The sequence below is a fragment of the Fundulus heteroclitus genome, chromosome 16 (assembly GCF_011125445.2).
Source record: "Fundulus heteroclitus isolate FHET01 chromosome 16, MU-UCD_Fhet_4.1, whole genome shotgun sequence".
Taxonomy (NCBI): Eukaryota; Metazoa; Chordata; class Actinopteri; order Cyprinodontiformes; family Fundulidae; genus Fundulus; species Fundulus heteroclitus.
Window position 1 is genome coordinate 13718069 of NC_046376.1, and position 12356 is coordinate 13730424.

A 12356-nucleotide genomic window follows, 5' to 3' on the forward strand; every position below is an offset into this window, starting at 1 on the left:
TACAACAAGACATATAAACAGTTCTTCTGCCATTGTTGTTCAGAGAAGAACGCTATGCACAGACTTTTAACAGATTTTCCTCATAATGCTGATGTCAATTTCTGAAAGCTCACAGCTATGTGAGGCATTGGTGTCTCCACTTGTGATTTATGAATGCCCAGAGACGGCTCAGAGGCGCCTTGTCTTTTTGTTTTTTTGACAGAAAGACTTTATCCCAGTAAATCTAAGACATTGACGTCCCATGAAAAATACTTTACACAACAGCATCGGTCTGAGGGAATAAGGACTATAACTTTGAAGAAACATTGACCTTGATTGCGGTGCCTGACCCGTGCCTAAATCCACTACGCTCTTTCTTTTAAAAGACGGGTAAAATTTCTTTATGTGATTAAATGCTCCTATGGAAGACCACCATTTTCCCCCTCTAAGCTTTTGCCTTGTATAAGCTTGTCAGCCCAGTCAGCAAGTCTCCTCAAGATCCTTTTTCCTGGCTAGTCTACAGCCAGCAAGCTTAGTCGGGGATGTGCTTAACCCCACAATAAATGAAAACATGAAACATAGGAACGTACCTGAGAAAGTGGCCAGCAAGGCTTTGAGCAGTGTTTAGAGTCATTTCTGCAACGCCAAAGGTGTCAAATATGAAAACAAAAAACAGGTATGCGCCGATTCTTTTTGGCTTTACATAGTTTTGATATAATAAGACAATGTGGTTCAGCCTCCTACCTCCAACACTGCTTAAAGCCTCTGGTAAGTAACAGATTGAGGCAAGCAGGAGTGCAACTCTGGACGAACATGCTGTGCAGGAGGGGGCAAAGAAACAGGGGGAGGATGGAAGCCTGTACCATGGGGACAGAGACACTCGGAGAGTAAAAAGGTGGAGAGGTTTTCCCTGTAAGTTGACTCTAAGGCCCGGTAAGTAGCAGACGCACACATCTCAGTCCCACATAACGACCATACAAACACAACTTTCACTGTTTTAGAGGTAGAAACAGGTAAACAAGCAGAGAGGAGGGGGGGAGGGACTTTTCTACACGGCAAGCCATTCAAAGTCTGAGCCGTGGTTACAGCCAATCAGATTACTTCAACAGCAGCCACGGAAACTCAAAGGAGGGAAAAACAATAATAGTCTAAAATACGTGGAGACGATGATTCTAGGGGGATGTGAATCATGAATCATGGGTTTCCTAAATCTACCTTGATTTCACATGGATCTTGATTCTTGGTACAAATCGAAGCATTTTCTCTTAAGCAGATTGAAATAAAGGTTTAGTGATTATGAAGCAAAGAGGAAGAAGCTGGCAGAGGCCATTAGCCTATGATACACTGTAAAAGGAGTATTACACTTAGGTCAACTGCAGAGTGGGAGAAAGAAAACACACCCACACATGCATACTGACATAGAGAGGGATCCAACAAACCTTACCTAAAAGGGGCAAAAGGGACAAAAGAAGAACAAGAACAAAGTCAATACAGTGAAAAACGTAAAGAGGGGACAATGCTTTAACTTCAAATAGCAACAACCGTCTCTTCTGGCAAGGACAGGAAAGAGGAGGAAGATTACCGTGATTACCCAGCATACTTCAATGAGATGTGATGCTGTGATTAGTATGGGAGCCTGCTCGCAAAAGCTTGAGAGGAAAGCGGCCTCTAAAGCTGGGCCGGTAATTCCTGCACAACAACTGGACAACAATTTGCTGCAGTCTCATCTGCCCACAATGTAGGATGCTTACATAACCACGTGGATTCTGCCAGAGGCACAAACAAGAGCACAGTCATCCCCCTGCAATGTGCTCGCTCCTCCACATCACTTCAAATATATTGCCGTTTCACTCTTCAAAGCCGGATGGAAGTAAACATGGAGGGAAATGTCCGCCGTGCCGCTGGCCTTTTGCGCATTTGTCAGCTTGCCCAGCAGGAAACTGCTTCCAGGTCAAATCCGTTCAACTAGCCTCATTCGTGCTGGAAATACCTTCGAGACGACTCGGGAAACCGAGGCTATACGTGTACATAAACAAACGCTGGTTGGGCAGCTACAAGACAAAGACCTCTCTACCGGACGGTAAACTTCGCTGTAGCGTCTCAGGAAGATCTCACTATCGCAGCGTTCATCTTCAAATCGCTGTAAGCAACGCATAAAGCCCGCTGATGCTTCTAAGACCTTCACTTTTATTGGACCACCCTTATCTTTGGTTGAGCAGAGAGTTTCACTAGTTTGGCAAAAAGTAACTAACAGAACCAGGTAATAATGTCAGACAACATGTTAAAAGGCGTTAAAATTATTAGTTAGGCAGGTTACTATACGTTCATCTGAAATGTTTTCATGTGTTTATATTTTGGGCTCATGCGGGATTCTTTGTGGCGCTGTGAGCTGTGTTTCTAATTAAAATACCAACATTTAAAACGGATGTTGCTGCTGGATATTTTAGGAAGAACGATGCACTTAGAGCACAAGTTGCAATTTTGCAGCAATCGATGATGAATGGCATCCAAATAATAGACTAAAACCATTTTTGTAATAAAACATGATGTAGTGCAAGAATGTGGTTGAGACCCAAAAAGAAGTCAAAATAGTTAAGATGTTATATTAGCATTTGTGTGCGATGCCAACCAGCATCGTTTTTAGGTGGAGTTCTACGATCAGTGAAGGTTTCCTCAAAAGAAAACGCTGAAGGCGATGTTACTCAGCAGGGGGGGGGATTGAAGATACGGAGAAGAGGAAGTTAAAAAAACGAAACAAGGAACGGCTTTTTGGAAACATGCCAGAGTTTGTGACTATTGCTACTTATCCATTAAGCCTATGAACGCAGCAGGTTAGAGCTAATGGTGTAGCAACGAGCTGCCAAGACCAACCCACACATTCCAATATCCTCACACCTTCAGCCTTTCATCTCAGTGAATCACCATCAGCTAGCTGGGGAAATGTTACCTCTTCTTCTCAGTCGTTTTATTAAAAGGTAAAACTTCGCATCTTTCAAGCAAAGCTAAATAATGATCTATGGCAGGCGTCGTAGAAGCTCCACCTATGGAATATGTTGGAGCAAAACATGCGTTTTCAGGCTTATATGATTGAAAAGCTGCTTCCATCTTCCATCAATGTGATTGTCACGTGCAACGCCTGCCAAGACGACATTAGATTGCATAAGAGACACAATAAACTTGACAAACTGCTTTGGAAATTGAGTTGTAATGTTGAAATCCAAGCAAATCCTTAAACTTATCAAAACCAGCCGCCAACGGCGCAAACACAGGCTATGAGAAACCTACAAAGAGCCCAACGCGAGATGGATTCAGGTTCTGAATGCGTTTTACAAACATCTCTTTTTGGACATATAAACACCATCTCTGCAGACAGCAGAAGATTAGAACAGATATAGATTCACGGGGATTAAAGGATTCTGATGGTTTCACTTCCATGCAGGAGAGACGGCTCATACTATATCAAAATATAAAGTATTGGGGGTTGAATTGGTTTGATAGAGACGGTTGACATGCAGCTCAGTGCAGGTGGCAACACCATTATAAATGAATAATTTTGCGTACGGTAGCTTAAATGTACCACTAGTCTGCAGAATTGCCCACGTAGGAGTGCTGGTGTGACGTTGCCTGGATTTCTAAGCCTACGAGTATTAGTTTTAAGCAATTCAAATATAACCATTGACATTTATACTTCACATTGGGCAATGCTTCAAATGCGTGTGTATGTGCCCTACATTATGCGGCCAAAAATGAAACAAATGCTGAAGTTTCAGTTTCAACAACATTTAATTGCTACAGAAATGCAAAACCCAACATCTATTCTAAGATAATGAAATGGGTCTTATTTGGGGGGTTCTGCAAAAGATGTTGAATGGATGAAAAAAAAAAAATATCTCTTGACCAAGTTTGGATTCCTGTTAACCTGGATGTCAGTGTCTCACTTTACTGCTAAACAAATGCAGCACAAGAAAACCCCTAAGGTTTGCTCTCTACAAGCCTTTCTTCTGTCGCCGAGTTCAAGGGAACAGCAGCTTCAGGGCAAAAAAAAAAACAAAAAAAAAAACACCAGAATCGTGTCTGTTTCAACCACAATTTTACCAATCCGGAATCAGACGAAAGGAAGAGGCCAAAGAAAGGACGTGAAGAGAAAAACTATTCGGTGGCGTGTCGTATCAAAAAGAAAAGGGGGAAAGGAAAATGAAAATACAAGGAGAAAGAAAACAAAAGTAGATAGTGGCTCAGTGCCACCAGCAAACAGTCAACATGAGTGCGCTTCACAGTGAATCCTTACCCTGCATGGTCTTGCCAAGTCCTTGCCCCAACTTCCATCCATGTTTCTGAAGCAGCCGGTGGCCGATGTTATCCTGGCAGAGAGAAGAGAGGAGAAAAAAACCAAAAATATTCCAATAATAAGAGGAGCTATACCCTGCGGGCACGGATGAAAACATCAAGACAAACAGAGACACTCAAAAAAAAAAATCACGCTATCATCATAAGCACAACCACCACCACCATCACCACTGTCATTATTGTCATCACCTACAGCGTGTAACAATCAGTGTCCTCCAGCACAAGGAGTGTTAGGGCAGTTGGGGAGCGGGATAAAGGCTGGGAGACTTGCGTTGAAGGGTAAGATTGCCTCTATGTTAAATAAATGCTTGAGCCTTTGTGTGGTCTGCAACCTACAGGGTTGACTCCTATATTGTGTGTATTAAAAAAAAAAAAAAAAGGCGTTTTTTCAGGCAAAAAAAGAAAAAGAAAACTATTATTTATAATCAAGATAAACACATCAAATAACATCCACTATGTAAGAAGTTAGAAGGAGGAGGAGGAGGAAGCAGAGGGCAATATATGTATCGCACGCATACATATATGATACGCTACAGAGTAGGATCTTAGTACACAAAGAAAAAAAGTGACACGGAACAGGTATGGAAATCTAGCAATAACAAAACGAAGACCAGAAACTCCAAGCTTGCTGTGAATCCGTAACCATGACAAGGGGGGGGGGGGGGACACCATGAAACATTCAGCTGTCACAATAATACAGCAAAAGGAAGAGACAGAAGTGGCGCTTTTGGACCTTGGATTACCATTACAAGGCCCAGAGTGGGACTCATTATGCATGTGTGAAGGGCTCTGTGGGTGTGCAGATGAAGAGAAGGACAGTGGTACTTTTAGCCCCATTAGATGTACTACAAAAGGACTGTTGAGCGCGCTTTTGGAACGCCTCTCGCATTTTTTTTATCACGAATTGTCAGATTCCAACCATGTTCACGCCAACGGGAGCGCCAGCAATTTGGGCATCGGCTTTGACGCATGCATGTTTTTAAATTTATACTGAAGATTACCAAAATAAGTGTCAACTACCTTTAGTTAGATCAGACAACCAATAACCCGCAAAAAAAAAAAGGTGGGGCTTGAGAGGCATCCAAAAACGCGCACAAGAGACTTTCTAGCACACTGTGGGGCCAATGAGCAAGTCCTGTTATTTCACTAGTATTGGTGAGCAAGGTAATAAAAAAAATATTAAAGTGAAATGCAAGACCATCCCACCACTACACACTACAGTACATCCTCAAGCACATATAAACAAGGAACAATGAGATTTCTTCGTAAGCAGTGTTTTCTGTTGTGATTATAACTATTCCAAGCTTGTCTAACATTCACCAGAGTGCTGCATTCTATCCAAAATAAAAAAATAAAAAACATACAAACCAAACAGAAAGGATATTTATAATCACAAAGAGACTGACGTCGACTTTCACAAAACAGAAAGTGAGGGGGAAGGAATTAAAAAGTTTTTTTTTTTTATGAAAGGAGAAAAAAAAATAAAAAGCATGCAGCTTTTTGTTAAAGTGTTTTAACAAAAAGGGTCGTCGGTGTTAGTAAGAGCACTGCGAGTGGTACACATACAGTGGGTGGGTGGTGGGGAGGGTGTGGTGGGGTGGGGGTAGAGGGCAGGTGAACAAAACTCCAGCTGAGTTAGTCTCGGATGAATCAGGCACAAGTGAGGGAGGATGGCTCGACAAGGCTTGAAGAGATCTCTTTGACAAGAGGTCAGGAAAAATGGGCAGAACAGAGCAGGCTGAGCCATGATGGAGGCAGGTTTTCAGGTGGTGGCAGTGAGCTGGGTTTGGAGGAGGTTAGAGCATGTGAAGGGGAGTGGTAGCCTCAAACACACGGCACACACTGCATCTCTGCCCACAACGGTGCGAGTCGAGGGGAAATTTGACTTAATCTTTTGTTTTAAAATCATTCACATTTGCACAGCCTGCTATTGCTCTGCTTAAATGTAGCTGCAGGAGGAACTAAAGTCAGCTGCCCACATTACAAAACGCCACATCGCAGTGGCCGGAATGAATAAATACTAACTATGTAACTGATTTATGTGCCCCGTTATCTAAAAAGAGGCGGGGCTCTCCCAAGCCGTTTGTTTTTGAGTTTGCCATTTCGTCCGTCAGATTCACAGGATTCGAAGCCCTGTGTCCTCTGTGTGACTGCTCAGACTTTTCCTCCGCAGGAAGCGATAAGAAGCAGCTTAGCGCTGGAAACCACATGGCAGAGAGGAAACTGGAGGCAGTCACCAGAGAGAAGCTCCAACCCTGCATGACTTGTTGACCTTTAGCAGTTTTTTTTCCCCCCATTCTTTCCCATTACGTGAATATTTTTAGGGAAATATTATCCCCGTCGATCGGCACTGGGTAAGCTTGTCATTTACCACAGCGTTGTCATGCAAGCAACAACATGGATGTCAATAATTTGCAGAACTTGAAGTTTGAGGGAAAGAGAAAACTAAAATCCAATCAGAACTATGAAATAAGAAATCCCTTTTACATTCTAAATTACAAAACAATAAAGCTACATTCAAATTTAAAGCTTAAACTATACTTTTTTTTCCTGATTGCATATTTCTAATAATTTTTTTTTCTCCCCAGATTTTTTGAACTAAAACAGCTAGAGCAGGCTGGATGCAGCAGCAGTTTGCTGCACACAGTCTGCAGCAATCGTTTGCAGCAACTGTGTGCAGCAACTGTCCGCACCTGTCGACGTTAAAAAGAGATTAGGTCAAGATGAGCTCTGTGGGTTTTGGTGGCCAGAGATGACGTGCACACTGGGTGTTGGACAGCAGATGAGTGCACCAGAAAAAAAAAAAAAAAAAAAAAAAAAAAGAATAGACAGACGGATGAAAGCAACGACGGCGAGTCCAACAGCAGTGCAAGTGGAGTGAAGGCATTTCCATACGAACCTGGCTTTAAAATACTGGGCTGTCAAAAAAACAGTCACACGTGACACAACGTAAGAAACCGACCAAACGCTTTCAACGGCAATTCTGCTAGCTTCTCTAGGTCTTAAAAATACAGATCTGTCTCTGCCTTGAAACAAACATTTGTACTGTATACAAACAGAAAAAGGCAGACATTTCAATAAATCCACCAACCGACTGTTAATACAGGAGAAAGAAAAAAAACAAAACACAATGTTAAAACAAAAAAAAAGATCCACAGGGGGTGTTTTTTTTTTTTTTTAAAGTGTGCAATGTGCTGTCATTGGCACAAAGATATGGATACGGGAAGTGATATGCAGGGGACCCCACACAGAGACCTCAGAGAATTTAGTCTTATTGTTTTTTAGTATTTTATTATTTTTTTCTTTTAATGGGATAATATGTGAATGATCATTCCTCAACATTGAGAACATCTGGTAAATGTAGACAACCCTAAACATTTAAGAAAAACTACATGTTTCATCATTTTAATGAAGTTGTAGTGTTTAGTAGCGGCTGCTTTTGGGCGAGCTCTGCTCCTCGTGAGACGTCGCAGATTCTTCGGTTCAGGCCATTTTTCACATTACGGCTCAGCGTCAGATGTGACGGGTGAGGCTAAGCAAAGACAACAGCTGAGGCGCGCCGCAGGCTGCACAAGTAAAACAGAAGTCCCGTGTGCAGAATAAACTAAGGGAAATGGAGGCTTTCAAAGATCCGACTATTGACATATGTTGAGAAAAATGACAGAAAAAAAAACCAGAAAAGTCTGATTAAATAAATCTAATTTAAACATAATAATTAGAAAACATACTTACCTTGTGATTCTGAAGCCCCAATTTCAAAGACGGGATATTTTTTTTCAAACTCGTATATTAATGTGATCAAACATCTTATTTGGTTAATTTCTTATTTTCTGATCGCCGCTTATCTGATTTGCATTGGAGATCACAACAAGGTTTACCAATCAGAACCTCTGCTCACGTGATTAAAACCCTGAGCAGAAAGCAAAGGAAGCGTTGATGGTCGAATAACTGGGACTGAACCTTAAAACGGTGCCTGTTTTTTTGTTTGCCCGTCGTATTTAAGAAGCAACTGGAAGTTTCTTTCCTGCGAATGCTCGTGTTGTTCTGCGGCTCTGAGGCTGCCCGCTGCATATCGCTGTGGTACTGGGTCAAATAAAGGGAGGAGGAGGAGGGTGGATGGTAGATTTAAGGGACTGGGAGACGTAAGAGACAATTAGGAATGAGTCTGAGATTTAAAAATAAATAAATAAATAACACAAGAAGTGTTGAGAGCACGTAGTGCTTAATGCTACCAAGTTAACACATGCAATGCAAAAACAGTGTTAAGAGAAAAATAGCAAAGACCAAAGGGGTAAGACAGGAATTAAAAGAGATCCCAATAAAATACCACAGACCTCTAGCTGCCTATAATTCACACACAAATAACGGCAAAGGAGGGGCTCTGAGAAGCTGGGCTGAAGCTTTTATGAGGCGCTCTAAAACAATACATTAGTGGACTAGAGGTTAAGATTAAGGCGGTATGGACAGACCTGTGAAGGAAATGATTTGTTTTTGACATTTGGATTAATGTTTAAGGGCCTACTTAAATGTCTATGGCTCATAACTCCAATTCTAATAAAAATCTGATTTTAATACATTTCTAGTCTTCCCTCTTGGAAAGACTATGCTTTTTTTGGGTTATTTTTAAAAAAAGCAAACTTTGCACAGTTAAATTGACCTCACATTTTGTATTACTCCCTTAATGTTGGATACTAAAGAGCGATGTCTCGTTTTAGAGCACCGCTAAATATGTTATCACAGGACGCTTAATACTTGTGACAAGGTGACACTTCAAAGCCCCAACGCCACGGGGGTTTTTCCTTTTCCACAGATGTGCGAGGAGCTGCGCGGCGCTGCAGCGCGCTCCTCAGCCCCCCTCCGCAAATAATAGCGCAGGAGCACAACAGCGACTCAAAGCAAGGTGAGCAGGCCACTACTCCTCCGCCTCCTCCATCACCCACATGGAGGAAACGCGGGCTTTGTTCGGCTGAGACGGTGTTTCGTTCTGACACTTTAATTTAGCAGAAACATGCGCATGACCCGCTGGGCTTAGGCCAGAACTAAAAAAAACAACCGCGATAAGATAATGTGCAGAAAAAATGCAAGTAGGATTTAATCTATGCAGGAGTGCAGAGCTGCTGTTCTCGCTGATAATTGAACACAAAACAAGGCTTGGATACACCTATCTGCACACCTTTGCTTATTTAAAAAGTTAATGTTTTTAGTTTGCCTTTGACGTAAAAAGTCCTGCAGATTAAATAACTGTATGCCGATACAGATATGCAACCAGCACGGCTGATTCCATCTCACTGAGAAGAGGCCTCCTGGTGCCTTTTGAGGACAAGCGAGTTTCGGCCTGCTCACCAAAATGCTTCAGAGACAGAGAGGAAGGTGGAGAAAGTGAGGAGGACAGAAAAAAAAAAAGAGAGCTGCCTGCGCTATTATCAATATGCCTCTTCAGCGAAAAAATGCAGTCCCAGTTGCACAAGCACCATGCCAGCACAGAATGACAGAGGGTACTGTACACCGAATCACTGTGTAGAAGGGAGGGAGCGAGAGAAAGAGAGAGAGAGAGCACGAGAGAGAGAGAGAGAGAAGGAGGAGGTAGAAAGAGAGAATAAGATGTCAGGTGGGACAGTCGTGAAACAGAAAGAGAGAAGCAGAGGAAGAAAGATAGAGTAGCGTTACAAAAGGACCCTAAAGATAAAGGAGTAAGGAAGCAGAGCGTGCAAATACAAACCAGGTCATTGCTGCTTAGCTAATAGGGGGCCAATTCGCTGCAGGAGAGAAATGTCGAACACCCCAAGTTGTGTACAATAAGATAACTGTCCTATAAATACAGATACTATACACTAACACATACATTCTAAAAGCTACATAAACAGACACTCAGTCAAACACAAATGTAACCATTCACGCCATCTAATGACCACCCTCTTTTTGCTTTATTTTTTTTTTTTTTTACAAAGAACATGGAATAAGCACTGCCTTGTTTCACTCAATAAATCCGACCTAATGCAAAACAAGACCCGATGTACAACTTCGCTTGCATACTGAAATATAATGTGGCGTCATTTATGATTAAAAGTAGAATTTTCAAATAAAAATGCAGCAAAATAGTCAAATAAGCTCTTTTTTTTTTTTCCCCACCGCCCCCGTGACTGTTTTAAATTGATGAGCAGCTACGGCATTAAAGAGAACAGCTAATGCGACAGTGCTTCATCCACTTCATGCTTACAGGTTCGTTTCATTTCTGCTAAGATGACTAACAATGACTAATGTGGGACTGTTACAAAGAAAATAAAAACTAATGATGCATCTGTGGGCGGTACATATAACAGGAAGATCTAGGATGTAAATCATCTTCTTATATGCCACAGAAGAAATGAACTAGGTCGGGGACATGAGAGGTGGGACGTATTAATGGACACTGACGAGTGATTCTACAGGTTAGGTGGCAAGTGTGTTCGAGAAAACACGGGATGCATCTACACGGACAGTATGGAGTAAAGGTGTGGTTCTTATTCCAGCCCTGGACCAATCATATCCACTCTCACAGCTGGTCCAATGGTGAGGGACGATTGGATGCAACCTTACCGATTCGATAGGCTTGTCCAGGGACGCCTGCTCCAGCTCCAACTGGCCTTCTTCATACTGGTCAAAGTGATTCCCACCCTGAGAAAAAGATCAGCACGTTTAACCTTAGTAGCTTTATTCAAAAAAAAAAACTGAAACAATGACCAATTGGACGAAAATAATTTGTTGTAAAATGTGCACCAAAATACAATTTGAATCAACAATTTGAGCTAACGTTTTTGGTGCTTGGCTCCTATGTGCGCCATTCATGCTGCCAAATATTTCCCATTGCTGCGTTTGAGTCTTCTCACCGTTTAGCTTCTGTGTGCTCTGATCATTGGTCAGAGGGATGCAGCCAAACAGCAGCTCTGTTTTGGACCTGAACTGATTAAAAACCCTGTTTACCTTTAGATTTTGAGCGAAGACAGCTACAACGTGTTCTGCTATAAGGAGAGTCAGAGTCTCTGTTCGCTTAAAGTCTTTATAAAGAAGAAGGAGGATGACGTTGCATTATGTATTGTGCATCATGATAAATCTCAACTAAATTGGAATAATGATTTTAAAGTCATTTCAAAGTCTCATTTCCAGGAAGTTACAATTGAAGGAGAGAAAATTTCCTTTTCTAAAATTGTTTTTTTATAGGTCAAAGATTTATAAAAACCAGAGAATGGGAACCGACCATAAATCTACAGATTTACACATAGAACATGTCTTTGACTTTGAAAATGTAATGTTTCTTTATTTATTGTGAAGCAAACAACAAACAGAAGAAAATAAAGAGAAAATTTCACCGTGCACACCTGTTCACCCCCCCCCCCCCCCCTTTGTAGAGCCCTTTATGGCAGCTGAAAGTAACCTTGGCTCCGTCTCTATGAGCTCACCACATCTTGCCTCTGGGATTTCTGCCCATTCCTCAAGAAAGAAAAACAGCGTCCTTAAAGTCTAACCAGATTCTCGATTGTATTGAGGTCTGGACTTTGACTAGACCATTCCAATACATTTATAGGGGGCATAGCGCAAGTTACCAGAGTTCTTGCAGAAGCTTGCCCCCCTCTGACCTGACATTGGCTGGACATTGTGCTTTCAGACCACTTAAAACACTTTGAGTTAACCGTACTCTATAAACTGTGTGAAGATGATTCCTAGTAGGGCTGGGCAATATGGATTAAAAAAATAAATCTCCGATTTTATCATACCAAAACCGATTAATCGATTTTTTCCTCCTTTTTGTTTCATAAAAAGAAATTAAAGAAATTATTTTAAAACCTTGTTTTTATGTCAAGCATTTTGTCAGGGAGTTGACCTGAATTCAAAGTGCAACTAAAAACAAGCTGTGAAACAGGGTTGTAAAACAAGATGGCAGCCGTGCCATTATAAACAATATAAATATAACAAAACATTTGCTGCTAGTGGTATTACACATTGAGCTAAGAACAAGCTTCACTGCACTTGTGAACTTCAAACTAAGTTAAAAA

General features: G+C 41.6%; 1 protein-coding gene across 5 annotated transcripts in view; it reads right to left on the reverse strand.

Annotated features, from left to right (window-relative positions):
• The window catches only part of gpatch8 (G patch domain containing 8), a 30471-nt gene that overhangs the window by 15070 nt on the left and 3045 nt on the right, over positions 1-12356 (reverse strand). Inside the window, exons 1-4 of one of the 5 annotated variants that reach the window (XM_012878924.3) lie at positions 10903-10967; positions 10046-10082; positions 7226-7244; positions 4268-4340 (exon numbers count right to left, since the gene is read on the reverse strand). In XM_012878924.3, the coding sequence (XP_012734378.2) occupies positions 4268-4274 (7 nt within the window). In that variant the 5' untranslated portion in view covers positions 4275-4340; positions 7226-7244; positions 10046-10082; positions 10903-10967. Of the gene's footprint in view, positions 1-4267; positions 6881-7225; positions 10878-10902; positions 10981-12356 lie in introns of those variants that run through there. The other 4 variants (XM_012878941.3, XM_012878902.3, XM_036147843.1 and 1 more) reach the window with 4 other exon arrangements.